The sequence below is a fragment of the Zootoca vivipara genome, chromosome 8 (assembly GCF_965207765.1).
Source record: "Zootoca vivipara chromosome 8, rZooViv2.hap1.1, whole genome shotgun sequence".
Classification (NCBI taxonomy): Eukaryota; Metazoa; Chordata; class Lepidosauria; order Squamata; family Lacertidae; genus Zootoca; species Zootoca vivipara.
In genome coordinates, this window is record NC_142591.1 from 41,821,557 (window position 1) to 41,848,691 (window position 27,135).

Below are 27,135 nucleotides of genomic sequence, written 5' to 3' on the forward strand. Positions count from 1 at the left end.
TAAGACTGGTTGACAAGCAGCTTGAAAATAATTATAATTAAAACGATGCAATAAATCTGGTTGTTTCATCTGCTATGAACGTACACTCATAACTTCCTAGTAAAATCCCATTATTTTCCTTGGGTTTACACCTAGGTAAATATGTTGAAGATTGGTGCCAGAACTTTTTATTCTAGAATAGTTGCATTTATACACCATAATTTTGGTATGAAATATAAAAGAATCTGTTAGCATGATGCCTGGTCGTTCATGTTCTATGTGCGGATGGAAAAATAACTTCTACCTAGTTTTTAAGCAAAACTCAGCTTGCATCCAAATTCTGAATGTTTGCATAGAACATGAGGATGTTGTGAGTGTGTGAGAGCACAGTGGGCAATAACCCAATCCTGACAATGTATTTCAAGTCTATGATCAGGCTACCTGCTAGAAAGTGAAGTAATGTTTGCTATGGTTACATACAGTGATAACATTTACAATGCAGTCCTATGTAGAATCCTTACTGAGAAGTCCCATTAAGCTCAATGGGGGTTTACTTTTGGGTAGATGTTATAGCAGGTGTGGAGAACCTTTGGCCTTCTAGGTGTTGCTGAACTACAACTCCCAAGCCATGCTTGCTGGGGCTGGTTCGAGTTGTGGTTAAGCAACAACTGGGAATGGAGAGAAAAGGTTTCCCAAACCTGCATTATAGGATTATGCTGTTAGTACACAATCCAGACAATGTTAAGCATTTTTCAAGTCCCATTAATTTCAACGGTAAAGTTAAGCATGTTTTCAGATTTCTGCCACTGAAATTAATGGAATTTAAAAGTGCTTAATTTTGTCCGGATCAGTGCTTCCTATTCTAATTTTATTTGGACATGCTGGCTTTGTTTTTGTTTTTTAAGTCCAAATCTGTGGGGAAACCGTTCTTCCCAGGATTTCTTTGGTTTTAAATTACAAAATTGTTGGGCGTATTGTGGCTGCTTGGAGATGAACAAAAATGGCTTCCTACATCAAAAGTTGAAAAGTATTTATTATATTTTTTTGCAGATGTTTCCATAAAAATACTGTTAATCTTTTTGTAATGACCAATGAGAAAATGGATTAAACATTTTAATAGTGAAAAGGAAAATGGTAATAAGTTATTTGTAATATATTTCAGTTTATTTATTTATTGGGTGCTCCATTACGGTTTTGGTGTGCACTATCACTTTAATTTAAACTTTGTATTTGTGAATTTACTGTTTGATTTTTTTCTAATTTATAATGCATATTTAAACCAGAATGTAAATCACTGACATACGTGCATTCTATCTGCATTTCCAATCATGATAATCATCAGTATGTTTTCGATTTGAAAAAAAAAGTGGTACAACTTGCAAAGCCTCTAGATGGAGAGATGGAGAGCATTGTATGGTTTTATGAATTGGGTTTTCATAAGATTATCTACTTATCTGGTGTGTGGACAAGAAAAAAATGTAAATAGATTAATGTTTCCCATAATGTAAAAAAGAGCAAATTAATAAAATAAATAATGCACTGCTTGTAAGAGCTGTGGCTTTTCAATATAAACTCTCGTTCCCTCTTTGCAAATTAATATTGCCCTTTTGACGAGGTCATATGAAACAGCATAAGGAAAACACTGTGAGGCAATTACAGTGTGGAGGCAATTATAGGGTGGAATTTCCAACTGACTCTGCTAAGACTTGTATGAGCAACAATGCAACTTACATGATCTGCCGTGCTGAGTTCACAGAGTATCCTTGGGTGTGTATAGCTGCTCAGATATTTCATCTTTGCTGATTTGGTGCCTTGTACCCTAGAAATATTGAAGCCTCTTAGTATTGATGACAATGTAAAAAACAGCAAGCATGATGTCATCATAACATCCAAAGACACTAGCAACTGCATGCCCCTCACAGTTTATGTGGTTCCAATTATGTGGTCAAAATCACCAGAACCGTTTGGGAGAGTAGCTCATACCAGCGACACCTCCGTGGACACTGCACAGCATTGCATCTTTTCAAGAAGTTCCCATTGCATGTGTTATTGTGGTCTATATCTCAGGACCATAACAGTATTCCAACTGTCTGTAGGAGAAATAGTTTCTCTGTCCAATCTAGGAGTATTCCGTAGCTAGTTTATTCAATCGGGAAAAAACTCCTAACATGGGGAGCCTGCTGCATGGGTTTGCTTTGCGATATATGCTACAGGGTAATGTTGCTGACTCTTGGGTCATAAAGTCCAGGTGGTATTTTGGTCAATGACTTAACAAAGTGGCTGAATATTTCTGTTGTAACATGGGCAACCTGAACCCGAGGCCTTAGGAGTGAATGGGACTTTTGGTCTAATTTCATACAGGTAAGCAAGCAGGAGTGATTTTTGGGGGGGGAGTGGAGGGCTCCAGTTATGCTCATCGCCCCAGAAAGAAGCTTAAAAAAATTCCATGAGAATGTGGCTCTTGGCAGGGGGTGGGAGGGAGTTGGCCACTTCTGATTATATTGTTATTGAGATCACTTTTCTGCACAAAAGCCGTTTCATTATTCACATTTTTGCAGACAGGCTTCCATCCTAATATAGCTAATATACTGAGAAGTGAATTCCATTGTATCCAGTGGGACTCACTTCAAGGTATGTGGGGTTAGGATTGCATCCTAGGAAACTGAATCTAATTATGAGGAAGAGGGATTTATTTAGGGCCATAAACAAGATAACGGGAGATATGCTAGGAACCCAGAACCTATGGACCTCCAGATGTTGTTGGACTCCCAACTCCAGTCAATCCCAGCCAGCATGGACAATACAGTAGTTAGATATAATGCCTGGGTGGTAATCCAGTAACCTCTGGAGGGCCACAGGTTCTCCCTGAGATAAATGACTAGATCATTTATAATCAGCTTTTTATATACAAGTTTTGTTGGGGATCATTCAAAAGAAGCTAGTCTGTTTCCTGAGAAGTCTCTACTTGTTTGTGGTGTTGGTGCATTTATTCTAATGTGTATTACCATACTGTCCTCTAGGAAGTGATATTTGATATCACCCACCCATCTACCCCCACAGTAGAGAAACACTTAGAAAATCAACCCCCTCTCCAATTAAGCCCACCCAAGAACAAGATTTAGATCTGAGTGGGAGTCAGCAACGACATAAATCATATGCAAGAAGCAATCAGGAGAATGATCCAAATAGAGAAAATACTCACCCAACAAAAGGCTGCTTGGCTGGGTGGTCTTGTCATGCAGTTCACGGCCATCAAGCTTTTATCAAGAGCAAATGCTTATTTTGTTGAAAATATGTTCCAGATATATAAACTGGAAGTCTTCTCACAATATGAATCAAAAAATTAATTTTTTTAAAAAAATCTGTGTGTGCAATCAAGTAGCTAGTTTTGGGTATCTGGTCTGCTGAATGTGGCACATGCACAAAATTAGGTTTAGCATTCTGAACTGCCTCCAACACCATCGCATCCCACCCCCATGAGCCTGCCAACCACTTAAGACTGGGATGCTCATGGTCCTACTGCCATGTGAGAGCTGGTACATGTGTCTTTTCAGCAGTAGGAACAGGATTGTTAAATATCCTTCCTATGAAGATCCATTGGGCCCCTTGTCTTGTTTGCAGTATGCTTCTGGTTTGTGCCCTTGAGATGTGCTTCGTTTTTATTGCAGATTTTATTTATTGGCTGCTGTTTCCAATTGCTTTGCTTTGCATAATACTTGTTGCAACATCCACACAATATCATAAAAATGCCAACCTGTCTCCCCCCACCCATTTACCTTCGTCCTGCATTGAAATGAAGCATCAGCACTCACCTTAGACACTAGATTGGCTGTTGGCAGACAACAGCGCAGACACACACAAGAAAAACCTACTTACACCTCCTGTTTCAGATGTACTACAGATGAAACCACCTTCTGACAACACAACCATTTCCCCCTTTCTTCCAATACATTGCACACAACAATGGATTTCAAAATGTAAGATACCTACTCCATCTACCACAATCCAACTATGATATACCTATGCACACACATACCTGTGTGCACACAAAGACACCCTGTGAATACAATTCTATTAGTTCCCTCCTTAACCCCAACCCCATCCCCACAGTGCCATTTCCCCAAAGCTGCATGAAGGACAACTACCAATTACAAAACTTCCAGCAGGAGAGATATTACTTACCTGTTCCACCAGGTTTGTTGGAAGGTGGATTCTGTATGAAATGTTTCCTGAGGGCACAGATACAAGAAATGCTTCTGTATAATATGGTTTGCTGTTCTATGATGCACACTCACGATATTGGGTGGGTTGTTTGCAGCAGGCGACAGCTCACATCAATGGATCTTTCCTTTTCCCGCATCCCCACTGCAGCCCCCCCCCTGTACCCTGCTCCCAAAAAAACTAGGCTTACTCCAAAGTGTCAGAGGAATCTGCTGAGCACGGTGAACTATGTTCTATGGAAATTATCCATTGCAAGAACTTGCCTTCTGCTCACATAACATCAGATTCCACCCAGTTATTCTTACAGGGAAGTGCAACAGCAGCTGGAGCAGATAACTGCAGCAGCAATCTTCAAAGGGCACATTTACATGTTGACACACTGTAATGGATCGGCTTAGCATTGCATGCAAACTGAGCCAATGTTTTGACCAGCTCTCCATTGCCACACACTTTCGCCGCTGATTTTCATTTGCTCATGCAAAATGAGAAGTGCTGTTAACTACTGTCGAGCAGGTACTTTTGCACCAACCAGAAGCTAGCATCCTGCAATCATAATGCTGCGGTCCGTAATGTGAGTGTTCTTGTTGCCTCTGTCTTAAAGGTTTAAGCAGCAACCCGGGGGGGGGGGGGGCTTCCCAAGTTTGGTTACTGTTTCAGCACCTGCTCTTCATAGATTGTACTTTGATCTTAACATGCAGCATGCTACTGATGAAAGTAGGGTTTATAGGTTTTGTTTCCACTGCTGCTTTAAAAGAGTTGGGAACAAAGCATTTCAGGCAGATGTGCCAACCACCACCTGCCTGGTCTTCCAAGCGGCAGAACAGAAAGCTCTGTTTGCACAGACTGAGGAGTAATTTGTAAGGGACATGCACCAAATCCATTGTTATAACTTAGATGCCATTCCCAATGACAGCAGCTCATGGAAACAAGTCTTCGTTGTGTTTGTACTTGAGCACTCTGGCCAGATCCAAAGACATCCAAGCCTGAATAAAAGTTCTGGGGAACTGAAAGTTCATTTGCATCTTAATAAAAAGTATTATCCCATCATTACTTTTGTTTGTTTTTCTCAACATGATAACCTTTACATTATTCTGATTCATACAGTAAGATTTCTAAACCAAGTACTACGCCTTTTACGGTATTACAAATACTGGTTTTAAAACCAAATTCGAAACAGAATTACAAATAGGATGCTTCCTGATGGGTGCTTATTGTGGGGTGGGTGCTCCTCCACATGCATGCATATTTTTCACAACATGCATTCGTTGTGTTTGGCATCAAAATGCCAACTCATCTCCCTTCCCTCCTTAATCTGAATTTATCCGGGGGGGGGAGCTGCCAATAAATTAATTTATTGCTGTGAAGGACCCCCTTTTTAGTATCAATATAAATCCCCCATCTGTAAGCACACAGAGGCAAACCTTGGACAACAGGAGGAACTACACTTCCAATGCAGTCCTATATATGTCTTTTCAGATGTTAGCCCCATTGAGTGACACTTTGGTGTTTATGTGTGTGCAGGATTGCAGCCTCAGTACAAGATGATAATAACTGAAAACAGAGAACAGTACCCAGAGATCTGGGCTCATGCTGGCACCTCTAGTACACAAGTGATCAACTTTCAGGTCCAGTGTAGTTTTCTGCAGATAACTGCATCTGGAAGTGGTATGGAAATACAGCGGTTAGCCTTCAAACAATTATGGAATTACTCAACTTTGATTCTGCTTCAACATTTAAAGTGCAGCTTGATCTGTCAGCAAATTCTGAAAACTACAGTACCTCATGAGTCAACACTGCAAATCCACATCTGAAACATCTAATCCAATCAACACCAACTCAAGATGATGGGTTGAATTCAGATTTCCAGCTGTGGAAAGTCTTGAGGCCAAGCAGAGATTCCCTGCTGAAGCAAGAAGGAAAGTTGATTTTTATCCATTGTAGCCCCCAGCAACACCATCCCATCTTGTTCCTGATGATCCTACCAACCCTCTGGAACAGATTTTTAGATGATACAGCAGGTGGAGCTGCAAGAAGAAATAATAATCAGAGAAAACTGTCTCCACTCTTGCAGCAGAAATATTCAGTGATTTCGATCTGGCAAGTCTGGGTCTAATACAATTCTTTGCCCTCCTCCAGATGGCAACAACCAAACCTGACTTATAGCAATAGTTTCCACTCATTTCATGATCAAAAACTTAATGGCCTGTAGGTCCCAATGTTTACTGAAAAACACATCTTACTACTGGCTTGGAGAAGAGTATTTTCAAGCAACAGTGCACAGGGGAAGAATTCCGAATTATAAAACACAAAGGAGAAGAGCACAATGGGGGCAACGAACATCAACATGGAAAGTGTGAAAACAAATGGATTTGCAATAAAGATTTGTTATTTTTAGGAAACAAATTCATTGCTAATGTTTAAAGTGTCTCAGTTTTTTCAAGCATGTGTTTAGGATGATACTGAAATTGTTTCAACCAGAAGCAGGCATTGTTGTTTTCAATGGGTACCAAAATGCTTCTACAAAAGCATCTATGCCAACTCTCTTGTAACCTATAGCTCAGCAGTAGAGCACCAGCAATGCAACCAAAAAGTCCCCAGTCCCTTGCATCTCCAGGTGGGGCTGGGATTGTCCCCTGCCTGAAACACAGCAGATCCACTGCCAGACAACCGAGGCAATGCTGAGCTAAACAGTCTGACTCAGTATAAGGCAATTGTTGGTGCAAAGAAAATAATAGGTATAAAAAGAATTCCTTATGCCAAGATCCAAAATTTGGGTGAAGTATTCTCTGGTTAGAGAACTCCCCTCCCACCAAAGCAGAGATTTATAATCACAAAATATGCAGCAAAGTAAAGCATGGAAATATAGGCTGTTACACATTTAAAATATGCCCTGGTGAGTTCCAAAACTCCCCTCTTCCCCCAGCATAGGTAGTGATCACAGTTGGCAAGTTAAAAATAGGTTTACTTACAAATTCTTCAAAGGTCAGATTCATGTACTTTTCTATACAGCAATCAGAAAAAGTTGCACAGCCAGTAAAACTTAAGTTTTGTTCCAAAATGGTGAAAGTTCCTAAATTATTGGTATAGGAACTCGAGTGGCTGGTGAAAGTCATGCAGTCTGTGGTGGAGCAACCAGCTCAAACTTCTTTACACACTGAGCTTCTCAGGTAGACTGGAAGAGAACAATAGTTACCTACGGTAGTTCCTCCCAAGGTGAGGTGAAGTGGACATAGCTAAGCCTGGCAGGACAGCTTACTCTATGGTATTAACCCCTTAATGCATTAATAAGTCCTTTGTATGTTGGTTATTTAAGGCTGGTTATCCCACAGCAATTTCATCAGTTCCTGTGCAACAGTTGTGGTGTAAGTGGGGCAGGATGGCATGTAATAAAGAAAATCTTCAGAAAAAAATGAAATTAAACCCTTAGCCTGAATTAATCAGTACAGAAATTAAAGGATTTGGACAGGTGTCCAAACAAGGTTTTTATAAATTAGGCACAAAATTAATTAGTTGCTACTATGCACACATTTTACTAGATTATTTTCCTCTCTGACATAAATTTTCTAATTGCATTACTTTTTGTAGCCTTCTCATAGTCCAAATGGGCAGGTATGTGTGTTTGTTTCCTATAAGAGCATAGCTTCATTAATATTTTTTTCATTTATTTAGATCACTTTCAGCAGAAGTAGTAATCATGTAAAAAATAAGTCTCTTACATTAGCAAAAATATTGCATAGTATTACATTTTCTGAAAGAAAAGGACCAACTTCAGGGGAAATGTTAAAGCAAAGACAGATAACAGCTGAAACAATTTTAGAAACACTGAACAAGGTCAGATAATCAGCACTATGACTAAAATAAATAAATATACAGCTGCTGGGAAATCTGATGGATGTTTGTTCATTGAAATTACAAACGAGTAGCCACCTTGACAGTAAGTGTGTGTCCAATTCAAAAAATAGTTTCAACTAGCCACAGCTGCCTTGAGCATTCTTGCAGCAATAGAAAAGGGAAATCTTAGATCCTCACGACACATACATAAATCCAGGAAATCTTTCATACCACTCCATCACAAGTTAGAGGGTGCAGTTCTTTAATGTCAAAACATTAACCAGTCGCTTGTGATATCTCAAGCAATATTGCACTTCTTAAGCTATTGCTTTTAGAATCACAAAATATGCAGGGGTGTATATTTTGGTGTACTAGCTGCTTAGTATTTTGAAGGTGGGTTCTGTGATTCTTAAAAAAAACATGTGTTTCCCCACCACTGTTAGAGACTTGGAGAAATTGAAACATCCTCACAAACACATATTTGGAATTTCTAGAGGGAAAAGCTACAGATCTCCATGTGTGCAGGGGAGAGAGTTACAGTGGGAAAACATCAGAGGAAAAATGGTTAAGCATTCTGAAATCCAACTGCCTCACCTATCCAAATCAAGCTACAAATGTTGAACAAACGTGTATTCAATGCATAGTATGGTCATTACTGACATATACGTTGGTGTTATCCTTCACGTTGTTCTATCGCTTTTAATTATCTGATACTAGCTACCACAAACACTGTTAAGTCAAAAGGGCTTTAAATTGGCTGTGGTGGGCAAGGGCACAGTTCTCTTTCACGAGGACCTTCTTGCTTTGCTTCAATCCCATTACAATCCTTTGCTCCTATCGCTCCCTGATTTTATTCTGTGCTTGACGTTTCTGAGCCCGACAGCTGCTTCCATTATGGGAGAACCTGCGGGCCCTTGCTTAGAAGCACAAGCCCAACTCTAGGTCCTGCTCCTTCTGCCGTGCCATTGGCTGTGGAGCTGGCACTCTATAGTCCTGGCCACAGGTGCTGCTGAGATGATTTCAAGGGGGTCAGAGGAATGAGGAGCAGAAAATTTGCATCCTTAAGAATTTTGTGCCCAGGGGAACATTCCCTGTGGGCTCCCTGTGATACGCCACTGTTTACATACAAGATGAGAAGGTGCTTGCAATCAGCACAGGTGTCTAGGCCACTGAGGAATCTGGTAGCAAGTGGAAGTCAAACACTTGGAAGGATATTGATGGAAACGAATTGCAAAAAAATAGTATAAGAACTGTAATCATTTCATTCTTTGCACAGCCAATTGCTGAATTCAAAATAGCCTTTTAGCATCTCTCTGTACGATGAGCATTTAAGGGTCTTCCAAGCCCTTTGAAACTGGACATGGAGCATGTTGTCCAGCTTACAATGTCTTCACTGCCCCACATCCCCCTGTGACAGTTTTTCTTATCTGTCAGTCTCTCCTCTTCTCCCATTCCATTGTACACATAGGGACATGAGAGTTGCTCAGCAGGCAAATTGCTTGAGAGAGTAAAAGCTCTGTGTGCTCTTGCTATGGAACACAATGAGAGAGGGGCTCTTGATATTGAATTCAATTAGAGAAGTAGTGAAACAAAAAGAGAAATAAAGATTGAAGAAAGAGAGGGAGTTCAGAGATGGTATTCAAGATACCTCTGGGGCAATGCAAGAAAGAGAGTGGGGTAAAAGTGAGGGGATTGGCACGCTGGAGTCAGCAAAAGGAGGCAACTTAGGAGCCTTACAGGATGGGAAAAAGAGGAATAGCAGAGAGACTTGTGATTAGGAAAGTAGAATAGGAAATAAGAGAACAGTGCAGGGAGGCCTGTGAGGTGAGGAGACATGAAATAAACCATTTTCCTCTATCTTTGAGAAAAGGCCAACAAAAGAAACATAGTGTTATGATTTGTGGGTGCTAAACCCCCTAAATTCCTGGGTCCAGTAGGTGCTAGAATTTAATTAAGGCTTGGGGTGCTAAAACAGGGAAATAGCCAGACCTGTGTGTGTTATACTGTGTGCTAGACACTTCTAATCCTTTAATTAAGCCAAGTGTTAAAAGCTAATTACGCCAGGCTAACTTCCTCATGAGGTGATAGCCTGGGGGATGAGCCATCCGGAGGACTTGGTGTAAGACAGGGGTCAGCAAACTTTTTCAGCAGGGGGCCAGTCCACTGTCTCTCAGACCTTGTGGGGGGCCGGACTGTATTTTTTTTAAAAAAATGAACAAATTCCTATGCCCCACAAATAACCCAGAGATGCATTTTAAATAAAAGGACACATTCTACTCATGTAAAAACATGCTGATTCCCTGGTGTAAGACAACAAATGGTTGAGGCCCCTCCCTCAACTCAGAGTTACCGTAGTTACAAGATAAAGCCAGAGCTTAGAGTCAGAAGCAGAGAGTTTTTAGAGTTGGCTGGGATGTGACCTGGAGTGGGGGGGGGGTTGTAAAGGTGGCAATGTAGAGAGGCAGAGCAATGTTTGATTTCTGTTTGAATCTGTTCATGCAGAACATTCACCAGGCTTGTTGGCTGTTGCCATTGCCCCATATTAACAGAAACTCCAACTTAAGAAATCTCCAACACTTCTTTGGCGGCACATTGCAGAGGCCTGGAAGTGGCGGACAAGCCATCATGGAAGTTAATTTGGCATCACTAATGTTGTTAAGGAAGAACCTTCAGTGGAAGAACCTCCAACAGACCCCCCAAAGTCTCCCAATTGTTACTGGTATGCAGTTTGAGCATCTCTGCCTTAGAGAACTCAGCTCTAACAGATTCCGTATTTAGGGCTATATCCAATGCTGCACCAGTGGGTTTCTGCTGGCACAGTGAGTGGGACCTTCCTCTTCCAAAATCTGTTCTGGGGTCCCCTAGCCCTTCAGAGCTGATTCAGAGGGCATGTGGGGGCTGGAGGAGACGGGGGGGGGAGAGAGAAGAAAGCTCCACAGTGCACACACAGAAGTTTGCTATGCCAGGATTGCTGCAGCACTGGATAAGTCAATAATACAATCCTATGATTTTTTTGAAAAACAAAACCAATGAATTTGTATTTAAACATGCATTTGCTTGACCAGGAGTTTTAAACAGATTTCGAGACGTAACATGTTAAAGATGACATGCATGTGCATATAGATCTGATAACATATACAATATTTTAGCATTTGCTGAGTAACGTATTTATATCAACCTTTTTAAGAGGTACTTTTAAAACTGACAGTATTTGGAAGAGGAAATTATCTCTTTGCTACAGTGTAGCTGGAAGTTTTTCACTAGTTCAACACACACACAAAACGCCAATATGAATCCACTATTAAAGAAAATATTTTATTACATCATGAAAAAGCATAATCATTCAAATTCAAACATGTTTTAAATTCTTGAATTTGTTTTTTAAGACAGCCTGTTGGTATATTTTGTTCCACGTGGGAATGATATGAAGACTAATCTTGTTTCTAAATATTGCACAGTCTGGAGAGAAAAAAACAATGAAAATAATAACAAAACAAAATCACATGATATTGGGAATCATCTCACATTATGAAAAAAAAACCTACTACAAAACATTTATTTTTTTAAAAAGAAAAGAAATAAAGAAAACCCTTTTGTTTCTACAGTAGCTTTAAGTCTATAATTCTTGGAATGACCATATCCCACTGAAAACCACTTCAGTGGCAGGAAGCTTCATTTCAGCAACCCCTTGTGCAAATAAGATTCATTAAAAAATGCAGTTAAGTCTTTGATACCATGTAGAAAATTGCCACATCTTTCCGTTATATCCCTGCCCAGGGGGGGCAAATATGAAGAATGTTTCATATCATGAGTTTCGCCTGCAGCTCCATCTCCGCGGCCCGTTTCAGTGCAACATCCACCAGGAGCTGAAACCCACTAAAATCCTGGTTGAGGTCTGGAGGGGTCGGTGGGGGAGTGTTGAAAAGCCCACTCTGTGCATTTGTACCAGGTCCCAGTTTAGACACATCCTCGTGGTATAGATGGGAGTCGTCTGTGAAGTTGGTAGGGGAAGCCCGCTGCAGGTCATCCGGGGTCTGACCAGTGCCACCCGGTTGGCCAAAATGGAAAGGAGCATCTTTCAGTGCAGTTACGGTGGTGTGGCAAATTACTGATGGCCGAGCCAAAACGGATCCCAAGGAAGAAGATTTGCAAGTCTTGTTTGGTCCTGTGCTACCGGAGAGGAACGAGCTCTCGATCAGTGGAAAGCAGTTTTTTGTGCCATTGGAGAATTCCACCGGGCTGCCGTCAGCCATCTTGGTCCCTCTTCGTGAGATGGTGAACTGATTTGGGTCCTTCCCGTCCTTCCTCAGCATGTCAGGCAAAAGCCTGCGGCGTGCATTGATAAACCAGTTGCAGACCTAAGAACACAAGCACATCTTAATGCCTACCTCCATTCATTTTCGACTCTGCACCATTAGAGCAGTTTCAGTTAAATCCATGACTCCCTTCAAGCAGATTCCTTAACTGCAGGACAAATGGAAGTCCGGCAGACAAGTTATGACACATCCTTGAATGGAGGCCTTTCTTTTCTTCCTGTTCCTACCAGCCCTTTCTGCTTACTAAAGAGCCTCGGGCTCTCTGAAGTCTGCTTAGCCTAAACCAATAGGCTTAGTTTTTTAGCTCTGTACACATGTTAACCTGTTACTCATTGTTCATTACATTTGGGTTAATTAACAACAGGAAAATGTTTCCCTGTGAAAGAGAAACTCCTCCCAAAAACAGTTACTGATTTGCCCTGTTCAACTGACTGTGTCAACAGGCAAAACAGAGATTACCTCACTGAAGTTTGCCCTTGTTTGAATAGCAAGCCAGTTTCCTGGGCAATAAAAGGGCAGCTTAACAAACCTTTTCATGTTTGCTGGATAGGGACGGTTTCTCCTTCTGCCCAGTGCAGACAAAGGAAATTTGCTTAACACTTACAAAGAAATGATATTCTAAGAAAGCAACAGGATGAGAGGTCAAAAGACAGATTAATGTCCTTAGCAAGTTAGATTTATGCAGTCCCAACACACACACACAAAATCTTTTTCAGGTGTTGTGCCCCATCACATGAAGGACACACAATCCTATATATTGTGAGTGTGTGTTGAGCAGCAAGGCCAAAAGCAGAGCTAGCTTATGGAGGGGGGGAGGTTAGTGGGGACAGACTTGTGTGAATGGCTCTTCATATTTGGCCCTCATCGTATGAAGAGGACTGATGTATTGTGAAAATATGTGCAAAATTACAAAGCACACACACACACACTCCAAGGGGGCTGTATCTTTTGTGTTTTCTAAATTTCTTCTGCAGAGCTGCCAACAAAACATCCAGCATATTTTGGTCTGCTTTCGAGTTTGGGCTACTTCCAATGGAACTTTGGACCTCGCTTCCTAGAGTCTGCAAGCTTTTATGTGTGTTAGCAAATAAAGACTCCCATAAAATACAGAAGCGTAATTTCATTTTGTTCTTGCTGATACAAAGAATTGCGCACTGTCACTGACAGAACTGGGAACAGAAACCAGCCCTCTAACTTTGCGTTCTAAGGTCATTCTGAGTACAGACGCATGCACATTATTTGCCAGATACTTGAAAAGAGCTATTTCTATGAAAAGCTACAAAGACATTTTACAAGCTTAAGCTTAAAACTGCTATATTTGGAGCATTGCGGGGACAGAACTCTGCAGTTGCCGCTTCCATGTCCCCACTGTCACCGTGCCCATTTTCCAGAGTCACTGTAATGTGCACTCACATCTTGCTCCTGTTTTGGAATACTACAGGGAGCTTAAAGTTGCAATATCTGGGTTCAGTGAGGCCATTACAGAGATATGCAAATTCAGCTTGTGACGAAAACAGCCAGGGGTAATTTACAACTCTATGACAGACACCATCCATGCGGCTAGAGCCAGCCTAAAAAAAACCCCCGAACCAAAGCCCAAACAGAACCATCTACTCTATGTGTTTACACTGGTCCCAAATCCAAAACAGCACCTTTCAAAGTATCATCAGCGTATGAAAATAACAGTTCCATCATAGTAAAACATAATCTCATGGCTATAAAAACCTCATCAACTAACACTATTATACAGTGCAATCCTATGCCTATTTATTCAGAAGCGAGTTGCACTGAATTAAACAAGACTTGCTCCAAATTAAGTGAACTTAGGATCCTAGTCTTAAAATGTAATTGGAGCATCTTTAAATACCTGTAGTGTGGAGAGGTGCGTCTGTCTTGACAGTAGTGCTTTTTCTTGCTCTGAAGGATAAGCATTGAAGCGGTGCTCATAGAGCCAATCCCGAAGAATCTGCACCGATTCCTTGGGCAGGTTACCCCGCCTCCTCCTCTTGACTGAGCTTGCAGAAGAGGAAAGATCCAGAGGGACATCCATGCTGTCATCGTCCTCTGTCTCACTGCCTGATATTGCAACAGCAGCATCTACGATAAAAACGCAACAGTGAACATTGCATGACTATCTCTTCATCTTATCAATTCAGACACATTTTATCACCTGCAATTAAAGCGTGGCAATGAGCATCAGAGAGGCAACCGTGAGATATACCTCCAGTTCCTGTATTCTGGGGATACGGCATAGGTGTGCCAGTCACCTTAACAACCATCCACATGGTCTCATACAGTACCATACCAACTAATAGCCAGCAACTGTGGGTATGCAATCCAGCAAATTTCCTTCCAAGCTAAATGCTTCATGATCAGGTAGGCAGGAAGCCAAAACCAAGATTAGGTGTCAGTGATATTCCAACACTCCTTAGAAACTTCTAGCTTTTAAAATTTTAAACATTTTCTGCTCTTCTATTCACAAACCACTTACGACTGAGAACCTGAAATTTTCAACAAGAGGCCAATGTGCCCAACTGCTCCATCCAGGATTAAATGCACAAAAGCCAGTGTGGTATTTTTCAGCCGTGACTCTGTGCTGGCACAGCAGTTGATGTACTATATTTAATCTTGGCACAGCAAATCTTAGGGATGAGCCATGGATCTACCTACATCCAAGTTCTTGAGTTTAACTTGCTTATGGGTGGCATCTCTGTTCGTTTCATGTAGTCAATTTACAGGAAACTGCCAAAAACAACAATCAAAACCCCCAATCCCCCCCACTTCTTCACTGCCATGGAACGTTCCTGTGGCGCCTGTTGACAGTGTGGGCTGTTGACTGGCTATCACAGGGAATCCACTGCCAACAGCCCTGAAACGAGGACAAAATGACAGTGAAATTGGCTAGGCCATGGTCCACTAGCTCTTAAGCCTATCTAACAGCCAGAATGGCCTGAGATTTTGGAGGTGGGCACAGCTAAAATTAGGCAAAATGCTACCCCTCCCCACACCTTAAGCTTTGGCTTTGGATGCAATGCTGGCACTGCTGTTCCATTCAGCCCTGTTGCTCCCTTACATCAGGTATTTTCTAAACTCTGCCTTGTCCCAGATTCTTTTTAACTGGAGAACCAGGGGGAGAACTTGGAATCTTCTCGCATGCAAACAACGTGCTCTACTGTGTTCCTCACCCTGCCCAAGCAGGCTCCATTCATAGCAACAATATTGTTTCAAGCCTATCATATACAACGATTTGGCAATACATTTACAATTCCATTTTGTACCAGAGAAAGCTAGCATCTCAATTCTATAATCATAGGTCTAGAAACATAACCCCACTGATTTAAGTAAAGCTTACTTTCAAGACAATGTGCTGAACACTGCAGTAAAAGGAACATCTAAAGAAGCTAGCAATACGTACTTAGGTGGAATCTACACACATATAAAAACTGTTCTGAAAATGCTTTTTTTAAAGCGTTTTTAAAAAATACATTGAATTTTCCATAAGGCTCACCATTGCCATCTAGTGTCACATTGCACTTAAAATGTTTTATTCGCAGCTGTATTCCTGAGTTTAGAAGAAGGTAGTTACTACAGGTCATATAAACAAACTAGTCAGTGCAGGAAACCAAAGCTTTGGCTACATGTCTTTTATTCCCACCAGAAATTTTAGGAATCCAAGCTGTATACACTAGTTTGACAGACAAATCTTATTGAGCTTCGCCCACTGGCTGGGATAGATTCAGTTCTAAACCACATTTCACTTGCAGAATAAAACCAGGAAGATATTAGTCAGAAACGTATACTACAAGAATACAGAATCTGTGGCCTTCCTGCATTGGAGCTGCAATGCCACCAGTCCACACACAGTTAAGCATGGATGGCAGGTCACCAATAAGGAGTCGTCTAATCCCAACCCCACTTACACCTGGGAGTAAGCCCCACTAAATTCAACAGTTGTTACTTCTGAGCGGACAAGGTTAGGATTACACTGTAACCCTCAAATTACAATGCCTCCACTTCCTTTATCCCCCTCCCAGCAAAGTTTATTAAAAAATGATAGTTGTGCAACGCATTTAGACACTCATCACTACAGTTTCTCTCCCCCTGCCATCCACAACAGTATAGAGTAATATGCATCGCTATTCAACAGGTGGTAACAGTGTTAGTTGTAAAGAGGGTTCAGGATAGGTATGGACTGCACAGAAAAGAAGCCTCCAAACCTAGGTCCCATTGTGCATTGTCAAAGACCATCAAGGGCAAAGCCACTAAATGCTCCACCATACCCACTGGTACTTCTGATCACGGCAAGGACCTACAGAGCAGAGCAGCCAAGTAGAACAACAGTTCTAGTGGAACGCCCTACAAAGGATGCCCAACTATTGTTTTAATGATAATAACAATATTGTTGCTGCTGCTGTTATTGATTTATATACTGCCTTTTGACCCAGAAGCTCCCAAAGTGGTGAACAAAATACAGACAAGTATAATAAAATGATGGAAAATGACATAAAAAATCAACCAACAACAAAGCAATGTGAGAAAGCAGGTGAACAAAGCCCACCCAAGCCAGTGGGCTAAAGAAAGTTATCACCAGCCCACTATCCCCATGTTTCCTGGGAAGAGACATGAGGACACCCTCTGTGTCATGGCTATCCCAAGCAAGAGCCACTGCAGCTGAAGCTGCAGTAGGAGACCAGAAGCTTTTCTTCTCTGGGACCACTACTTTTTCTGTTCTGGCACAGCCCCCTCGGTGTTTTCCCAGAGAACAGAATGACAGCGATGTAACAGCTGCAGCTCAGGCATGGAAATGCTCAGCCTGTTGCTCCTCTGTCAAGCACAGGGAGCCCAGCAGGAACAGAAATTTTCAGAACCTCAATCCTTCTATGATGTGTTCCCAAAGTGTTGTTGCTCAACAGGAGCTCAGGAGAAGAATTCGAATGTATATTTTATGTAGTGGTAGCTGGTGCCCACTGAAACTGGTGGGGTGGAGCTAGAGCTAACAGCCAACTAATTATTGCTTCTCCCCACTGAGTTCTATAGTATGCAGAGAGATAAGATGCACTATGCCTGCCAAGTTCAGTGGGTCATTTGGCCATTGTCAGGCTTGCTCGGCACTTTCTATGTACCGCAACAGCAAGTTGTTCAAAGAAGCAGACAAGTCAATGGATCTACAGTACACACATTGCACAAGTATTTGCATGACGAGTCCTGCCTTGAGGTAAACAGTCATGCTGAAGTATTTTAGTCAGCTAGACCAGGACATTGCCTTGAGCGCAAAAAGGAGGGGTGGTGGAAATGTTACAAACTTGCGCTAAAAATATTCAAAAGCTAGACCTGTATACTTCCAGTGCCCCTCCTCAAAAATGAAACTGAAGAGCCTGCTCTTCCCCTCCCTACCCCTCAAAAATAAAAACAAGAACCGAAAAATCTCCTGACAGAACAAACAAAAAATTAAAGCAAGAACAAACCAGCAGTGCTGCCTGCCCTTTGATCTGCTTACTTATTGTGACATGTTCCCTCTGCTAAGAGGTTAATGATACAAAACAGGTTTGGGCTAAACAAGAGAAAACTGCCATGCAACTTCTATTGGGGGTAATGAGCTGATTTCAATAATGGAGCACCGGCCCTTTGAACTGCCAGGAAAAAAGTCCCCCTATTTGTGCAGGAGTTGCAGCAACAGGAAACTAGAAGTAGGCAGCAGATCTCTCCTTGTCCAGCTGATTTCTCATTAGAGCAAAGGCCACATTGGGGCTGCCATGGCTCTGTTTACACTGCAGCATTTGTGATTACAGGCTAGCTTTGGTTTTTCCTCTTGTTAGTAATCAGTCTGCGCATTTGATTTCCTGTTTTAACAGGGCACAGTTAAAAGGCATCCTTCCTAGGCTGTCTGTCTCATGTGTTAACAGTTAGTTGTTTGCTGTGCTTAAAGGAGGGGGAAACTATCTGGATACAGAAGTGTTGCCTTGTTTTAATTTAGGGTTCTAATGCAGTAGAATTTAGACTTCTTAGGTAATGAAAGTACCAAAGATACTTATGTCAAGTTCCTCAAAGTAAAACAAAGCAAACCCCACCTTAGGGTGCATGCCATTTAAATAGCTGCAAGTATGCATGAATAAGAGATTTCTAGTGGTCACCCTTATTCCAGTAACTGTAGGTGTGCAGTCCTTGTTCATGCTTCTGGATCAATAGTGGGGATCCTGAAGCACAAATGTGGCCCTCCAAACTTCAGGACTTTCCACAGGCCACAACCACCTCACTGACCCCACTCTGTGCCCTCAAGTGTTTTGGCCTGGCTTGAACGAACTCTTGAACTATGATAATGCTCTGACCATTCTGTTCTATATAGATCTGGGATGGGGAATCTGTGACCCTCAAGATCTTGACTGGGGCTGATTGGAGTTGGGGTCCCATAACACCTGGGAGTGTTTTTAACAGTGTTCTTTGCAAACACACACACACACAGTTCACCAGGTACAAGGTATTGGGACACAACTGGCTTTTGACACAACTTGCAGGCCTCAATTTTGCAATTCACTCTAGATGCATGCACAGCATGACGCTGTCAAAATGTATATATGCAAGATTAAATTTATTTGTATAAACTGCACCATTTTCATCTTCCTGGCACAAAGTAACGCCATATTAACGTGCATTAGACCATACAGAGACGTATACACTAGATAGTGTTAATAATCTCCTTGATTTTGAATATTAGAGGAAAATAAACCCATTTAATAATAGGCAGGATAACGTAACGGAAGAGCTGTACTGTGAAGAAGTATTGCAAAGGGTAGAAACCAGCTGTTTTAATAAGATTTACAAAGAGGCTTTCAAGAAGCAGGCTCTCCCTTTGCCAAGAGAACAATGTGCTAGACTGCTTTCTCCAGGAAATCCCTCTCACTGTGTGTGTTTTGTGAAGCTCTACTTGAGCTGCTGCCCATGTTCACAGGAGCAAAACATTTCCAGAAGGCACCTGCAGAACTCATTCCAGCATTGGGTTAAATCATGTGTACAAGATTCAAATCATGCCTAGATGTTTAAGTAAAGAATTTCTAAACACGAAGAAAAGTCACTACCGGTATACTACTGACATGAAGAAAGTACTATGTGGTATGGACTCTGCCCAAATGCAATCAAGGTGAAAACAAAGGAGGCAGCAGGCTTGCGATTGGCATAGCAATTAAAAATAGTGGCACCTGGCTAGTGTTAACGTACCCAGGACAGCAAGAGAAAGAGCATTTAATGAGACACAAGGGCTGCCTATTTGTCTCCCTAACTTGTCAGAGGAAGAGAAAACACAGCTTCAACAGGCTGCTGTCAAGAGCAGCTTTTTTGACTGATGCTCTATGAACTACTGCTTTTGTTAGTTAACCAATTCCTAGGCTTCTTATTTTAACAGCCCTTTTATACAGTGTTGATCTAGATGTTTTCATATATTGCTTGGCCATTGTGTTAAAACCCAGCTTGAGGAGTTCTTTTTTAAAAAAATATATGGGGCAACAGGTTTGTTAAATAAAGAAACTCACCCATACTCATAAAGCAAAGAGGGATCAAAGAGAAGCTCCAATCTCTGAGCAGCTGCTCCCATTCCCCTTAACCAGATTGTTTTATTTTCATAAGGTGTGTGTATTTCTACCCTGCTCCCCCCCCCAAGCACTCTTTTAGAACATGGTTTATGGATATGAGATCTACTATACAGATCAGAACCATTTGTACAGAATATGCTTCCTCCCCAAATGTTCCTCACCAGGTATCTCATCATTTGTGCAAGTACCACAAACAAAGGTTATGGAATATTATACATTATTCATTCCACAGCAAGGGGAGACAGACATCATAATGGTTCATATACTGAAACATACCAGCTCCCTCTCCCATCCCTCCACAGACTGCATTCCTTGACTTTAATCCTCCCCCCTGTGTGTCAGCTTGATTTTAAATCCGCATACACATATACTTCTTATGTACAAGAAATCACAAGTAGCACTCAAATCTAGCATCCGTTTACACAGAACCAAGTTAAGTTTTGTATCTGATAAACTATTTGATAAATTGGGATCAGTTGCTGGGTGAAGGATGGGCTGAAAGTGAAATAAATAAATAAAACCAAGTATGTTAAACCCTTACTTTAATAGGAACTTCCTTCCACGTTAGGATAACAGCATAGAAAATACTTCAGGATTTTTCAGGACAGATGATAAACTACAGACCACATGTGCCAGCTTTGTAAGCCTATCATTTGAAAATGTTGAATTACACAGTCTTTTAAAAAAGGTCAGGCCTCTGCAAACTTCCAGCTTGCAACATGTGCTCCCAATGCACCCATTGCACTCCTCAACTTTGAAGTCCTCCCTCTTAATCATGACATCTTTTCCTTGTTTTGCATTTATGCCCTGCCCAAGCTCACTGTTGAACACATGACAACATGTACATGCATTTAATGTTGAGTTGGGTTAACAGTCAGCTTTGTATGATGCTTTATATTTAAAACACACACACACACACAAACAAATGGAACAGCTGCCTAGGGTGAGAAGCCAAAGGAACAATGGAAGCAGCAGCAGACAGGAAACCAGCTCACCACCACTGTGCAAATAGAGGGAGCAGAGGAATGCTAAAAATAACTGTTCTAAGTAGTTCACTATGGAATTTTTGTCCAGCAATGTTACTTATTTGTACAAACTGGGAAGCTCAAAAGCCAGGGTGTATGACTTTAGCCACAGAAAGGGCATGTCATGGTATGTAACACAGAATCCAAAGTTACCAGTACAGTACTCAGGCGAACAAAAACTTTTGGACAGAATACAAAGTTATAAGCACAGACTTTTTTCCACAATGATATTCTCTTCATTTATGGTGGGCTTGTGTTACCCACTTACCATGGCCTAACTGTAGTATTTGTGTGGCCTGGTTTCCTTTGTGTGTCTAGTTCTGCAGCTCCACATGAAAACTACAAACTATGGCTACAGGTGACCACACACAAACTGCTACAGGACTCCTGGCAAAGTGAGCAGAATGCTTGAACTATGAATGTAAAATGTGTAGTTTAAACAAAAGCCAACCCTGCAGAATGCAACACTTTTAAATACTATCCTACAATTTTTAATGATGTTACTAGCATAAAATATGACCAACCACATGAAAATGAACTTTAAATACAACATGTAAGAAGTGGTTTTTGTGTTTGAAAAAAGCAAAGTTGCTCCAGCTGCCCAATCCTATATGCCTAATAAAAAGTTAGCCTCACTGGGGCTTACTCTCAGGTAACTTAGTAAAGTACTGCAGCCTAAGGCAGTACACCTAGAGCAAACCCCACTGAGTTCAATGGGGCTTACTTCCGAGTAAACACGCATAAAATTGACTTTTTTTCCCACAAACAAGAACAGTGGCAATCCGCTCCTTAAAAGGGTAGGGGGAGGAAATCCACTCTGTCAAACGGTGTTATGTGAGTTACCAAGTTATTTTTTCATCACAGCCTCCCTTATTCTGGGAGAGGAAAGTACTGTATACCTAAACCTGCTTTCGAGTCTTGTATAAACACACTTTGTATCTTTTTAATAAAACAAAAAGCCCTGCATCAGAGTTTGCTTAACCGCTTTTTTAATGGCTCCACCCCCGTCTCCATGCCCCCCTCCTAGCCGAAAATCGCAAACAAAGAACGCTCCTTCGCTCCCATGCTCGAAGAAGGCTTTTGAGATTCTAAAACGTAAAAAAACGGGGGGGGGGACGGGGACCAGAAGGCACATTCTTCTCTGAGAAACTTTCAGTATTCAGTGAGAGAGAAGGCAAGAAGTAAAGCAAAACAAACGGGTTTAAAAGAAAGAAGGGGGAGGGGGAAGAGAGACTAGGAGAAAACTTTGTTCGGACACAAAGCAGGCAGTTGGAACATGTTTTTGACAGGGCGCCAGCAGCATGGAGATGCAGCCTCCAAGCAGACAGCTTATGTTTTGTCTGAGCGGAAAACCCCCAACTGCCGTGTAAGACACGGACTGCACACCAAGTTTCTGGGGGAAAGTCCGAGCTCTTTCCCAAACCGAACTCGGGAGTTGCAAAGCAGCGCCTTCGCTCCCTCGCCTTCGGTTCGCAATTGTTTAGCAACACCACGAGGAGGGCAGCGGAGGAACCTCTGTCCCTCGGAGCAGTGAGGCGCCTCAGAGCCCCACCAAACAAACCCACTTACTTTTTTTACTTTTCATCTTGGTGCCTGGAAACTCCTTCTGCCCAATCCTGGAAGATTCCTTCTCTTTAAAAAACGGGAGAGGGGGAGCAAAGAGAAACTTGGGGTGGAAATGCGGCGGTGGGAGGCCAAACAAAAAAACAAAACAAAAAACACAACAACTCTCCGGCAGTTCTTTCTGAGGGAGGGCGTCGAGAGGGCGGAATGGCCAGGGTCCTCCAGCCCCGGCGGGGAGCTGAGACAAGTAACTTGAGAGCGGCGCGCTCGGGCTGCTGCTGCTTCTTTCTTTGTTCTGTAACTTGTGCCTGGCGAAGTGAGGCAAGCGCAAGCAAGCGGCTGCCTTCGCCGCCACCACGAGGTGCGCCCTCCCCCACCGCCCAGCAATGAGTAAGCCAGAGAGTAACCAGGAGCCGGAGCCGCTTTACCCGCCTCCTCCTCCTCCTTTTCCTCTCCCCTGGCTGCTGGCTGGCGGCTAGGGCGAGCGACTGTCAGATACCAATGCCAAACAGAGAGGGAGAAGGACGCGCGAGCTCTCCTGCGAAGTGGAGGGCAATGGTGACGGGGCAAGGCAGGCCCGGGCCTTCTGTCTGCTTCCTGCTCTTTTTCCCAGGCAGCTGGAGGGAAAGGGGGACTCCAGCGAACTCCGCAATTAGTGTGAATGCGGAGCAAGGAGGGAGGGAGAGTAGAAAAGGCAGCGGCACGGCGTCAAGAAAGTTGAGACTATGCAACTGAAACGCGCTTATTCGGAGCTAACTGTCCGTGGGAGTTGCAGCGCATTCCTAAACGCGTCCACGCGGAAGTTAGCCTTCCTGAACCCAACGGGAGCTTGGCCGGGTTAGGATTGCAGCCGAGTAAGCCCCATTGAAATGCACGGGGCTCGCTTCGGAGTAGGCGTAGTTAGGATTGCGCTCTTACTCGGGAGTTAGGATGGCAGCCTCGCTTCCTGCTCAATCTCTCCCTCCATTCGGCAAGCCCTGCTTTCCTGAGGGAGCGGGAGCGGAGAGGGCTCTTCCTCCTCCCTTTCTGGGCTTGTTGTGACTGCCGGAGCTGCCTCGTGCTATTGGTGGACGCGTCGCCCTTGAGCCCCCTTCGGAAATTCCTGCCATGCTGGAGAACCAGTCAGACGCTGTCATGCTTTACAACTTACAGTATTAGTCATGCCGAGTGTGAGCAACAACTGCGGCGCAGAGTCTGCTTTCTCTCGTCAGTCAGCGCCGTTTCAGATCAGCGGCATTATCGTGTTCAATAGGTTGTGAGGAGGCGACCAGAAGTGGCCCGAGAGAGCCTCAAAACGACTTGGGGAGATATACTTCACCCGAGTCCGCGCTACAGGAAGGAACTGTTTCCTTCAGGGACGCCTTGCTGAGATCCCAGTCAAAATCCCCGTTACAGTATTTCTCTTATCTGTGTGATGGGCAACTTGAGCCCAAACCCCTATTACTCAGAAAAGTAAGCTCCACCGGCACCGGGTTCAGTTGGGGGCTCACTTCTACACGTGTTTTGGGGTTTCTAGTTACAGGGGCTGAGATCCCCAAGTGCTGACATAAACTGTAGAAGAACCGAACGGTTAAATCCCAGGGAAACCGGTTTCACACCTGAATATTCTCCTCTCAGACCACCTGCTGCTCTTAATTCAAACGAACAGAAAAAGGAAAGTCACCATTACGTCAGTCCCACTCATGTGGAGGGAAATTCGCCGCTGCTGGAGCGGTTTCTCCACTCCCCACCCCCGGGCTTCTAAAAATGAATTGTGCTCAGTATGTTTCGAGTGACATGTTCATTCAACGAGGGAAAAAAAGTGCATGTGACTTCTTGAAAGTAAGTCTCTCACGGCTTGGCTCACCCCACTGAGCAAACACGTGCGTTAGTAAAGTTTATTTTGCTCTGAGATGGCGAGATAGACGAATTGCTCTAGCAACGTCTCTGGGGATGGAGCCAACTCCAGCCGAAGGCTTGTGTGTTTCCCCTCCCCTTCCTCCTCTTCACTGCAACTGGGATTGGCTCCGGAGTCCAGTCGTTTATGAAGGAGGTTGCTTGAGTGGTTCCTTCTCCAGTTACAGAGAAGGCGGCTGCTGGATTCATTCCTTGTGGGAAAATCCATCTCACTGGGCAATGTAAGAAAATGTGTCAAGGAATCAGGAAAGTCAGCCTATTGCTCAAGGATGAGTCCTTCGCATTTCCTGGCTTTAGAAAGGAAAGTCATGCCTAAAATGTAAATGTCATGCAATCATTGAGCCACACGCCCCAGCAGAAAAGCTGAAGGAGCACCTTGGAACATCACCCATGCCATGAAAGTTGCGATTGCTTAATGGAAAGCGAGGGTGCTGCCGCCCACCCCGTCGCTGCCAGGCTAGGAAGCTCCCAAGTGCCAGCTCTCCCGGCTGGAGACGCCGCCGCACAAACAGCTCGTGAGGTTGCACTTCCGGAGGGCAGACAAAAGGCCAGTTGAGCCGCCTCAGGCTTGTTTCGAAGTAAGCTCCACATAGCCTTTGCTGCCTAAGCCCAGTTTCTCCCCCTTTTGTAACCATGGTATTTTTATGGCTTCTTTGCGCGGAAGTAAGTCACATGCAGGATTGCAGTCTCAAAATGAGGCAGGTAGGGGTAAGCGGCGCCTTTAAGGTTGGGGCAGTAGTTGCCATCACTCCCATTTTGCATATCATAACTAAAGGTCATGTGGCGGCCACAGAAAAGTTTTGTGTGTGGTTTTTCCCCTTCTCAAAACAAATTCAAACTGTCATTAGCCACGGGATGGCACGCTTGAACTTATTTTTCGCAAGTCAGTCCCGTTGAGCTCAAAACACCTTTCCCTAGCAAGGGACTGTAGCCCTGACGTCTCGGGATATACATAAAATGACGAGTCATTTGGTACCTTAACATAGGACACATTCAAACCACACAAACCACATTTAAAGTGATACCACTTTAAACAGTCATATACATAGTTACCTCAAAAGATTCTGGGAAGTGAAGTTTTGTTAAGGGTGCTGAGGCTTGTTGGGATACCCCTAATCCCACCCACCCAGCTAGAATTTCAAGGAGGTTTAACCATATAACCCTCTTCCTGCGGCTCTCAGAATTCTTTTGTGGAAACCTTGACTGTTTGGCATCATGGTGTGAACGTGGCTTGAGTCACACGTCTGCTGCGTCAAGTCCACAGTGACTCTCCAGGATATCAGATGCCAGAGATTGAAGATGGGAACAGTGTTATTTATTGCGGCATCAGTCATGGGCTTTAGTCCACGAAATCTTACTTAGGCCACAAAATAAATGTCCTAAACTTGAAAACTTCCGCAAGACCAAGTATTCCCAAGAGCCTAACGCGACCGCCCCTCTGGAATATGTGTGCCGGGAATTACGCACAGTCTTGAAGAATCACCTCCCGCCGAGTTGGTGTTTCGTGTTGCATTGCATGCCATATATTATGCTACCGGGAAAGGGACCAGGCAGGAAGAACGCTGTCAGTTGAGTAACAATCCCCTGCAGCGCCAGCCGTGTTTGCTCGCCCCAGACTTGAGAGGCGCTTCGGTGGAAGGCTCCTCCTGCGGGTGGCCGAGATTGAGTGGCGAACACCTCACATCCGGAGCTGCTGCCGCGCTTGAATCACTCCTGATCCGCTGGCGGCCAATGTGCTGGAAGGAGACGCGGCCCCGGGAGGAGGAGGCGGCGAAGGCGCGGCCTTTCCAGAAGAAAGAACAGCCTGTGTGACTTGCAGCGGGTTTGTGCGGGGCAGCAGCTTCCTCGTTTGGAAAGCAAAAGTTGGCACTGCTGCTCTCGCCGCGTGTCGCCCCAGTGCCCCAAATCCTCCTGTGGCGTAGCTCAAGTTGGAGAGAGAGAGAAAGTGTGTGTTGTGAAAGTTGAAGGCACTTCCCTTCAAAGCTCAAGAGGGAGTTTGGCTCTTGTGGGTTAACGACCTGGTCCAAGCGACCCACGGAAATTGGCTCGGAGAAAAAACAAAATCAAACAGGCCTAGGGCTCCGTTAAAGGAAAACAACAGCAACCAACACACACACACACACACACACCCCTGTTCAGTGAGCTTGAACGTTTTCTACAGGGGAAGGTGTTTTTGTTGGAAAGAGTCGAATGTGTTTCTCAGGCTGAAAGGGAGTGACTCATGGAATTTGCTTCAGGTACTTTTTTCTTCCTCCCAGCTGTTTTGTCTAAGATTACAGCTGGGGTTTCACACAGCATACTAGTTCTTAAGTAATCAGAGGCAGTTTTTTTGTTTAAAGGAGAGATTAACAGGCTATGTCAAGAACAATCAAAACAACCTGACAGGCCTAGCAGCTGTTGTCCTTACTCACAGGCATGCTCATGTTTGCCTATTATTTTGGGAGAGCACCCAGAAGTTTACCAAGGAGGACAGTTCCGGTATCTCTTCCACTCCCTGTAAAACTATCCCACAGATAGGCCTGGCACTGGCACTTGCTAAGATCGGACACTGGCCAGGTTCCCTAGGAGTGCAGAAAGGCCCCCTTATTGACCTGACTATACTGCCACTCCTTGCCCTGCCCATTTTATCAGTGGGAAGCAGCGCCACTTTTAAACGGGAGCCAAACTTGGCTGCATTAGGGGTGCAAGTGTTTAGAGGCCCATCAGCAGCACTTTGCAGAG

At 43.4% G+C, this 27,135-nt stretch overlaps 2 protein-coding genes across 3 annotated transcripts in view; one reads left to right on the top strand and one right to left on the bottom strand.

The window, feature by feature from the left end:
- Positions 1-11,327: 11,327 nt before the first annotated feature.
- TGIF1 (TGFB induced factor homeobox 1) lies at positions 11,328-25,984 on the bottom strand. 2 transcript variants are annotated; one of them, XM_088675407.1, is made up of 3 exons: positions 25,882-25,984; positions 14,215-14,444; positions 11,328-12,389 (listed from the first exon to the last, which is right to left on the bottom strand). In XM_088675407.1, the coding sequence occupies exons 1-3, from the start codon at positions 25,925-25,927 to the stop codon at positions 11,832-11,834; spliced, it is 834 nt and encodes a 277-aa protein (XP_088531533.1). In that variant the 5' UTR covers positions 25,928-25,984; the 3' UTR covers positions 11,328-11,831. The 2 variants fall into 2 exon arrangements, with proteins under 2 accessions (XP_088531533.1, XP_034980286.1); XM_035124395.3 differs by lacking the exon at positions 25,882-25,984 and adding an exon at positions 22,525-22,828.
- A 542-nt stretch (positions 25,985-26,526) lies between these two features.
- MYOM1 (myomesin 1) overlaps positions 26,527-27,135 on the top strand; it is a 95,533-nt gene continuing 94,924 nt past the window's right edge. The window contains exon 1 of the mRNA XM_060277896.2: positions 26,527-26,651. The gene's annotated coding sequence lies outside the window, so the exon portion shown is untranslated. The remainder of the gene's footprint in view (positions 26,652-27,135) is intronic.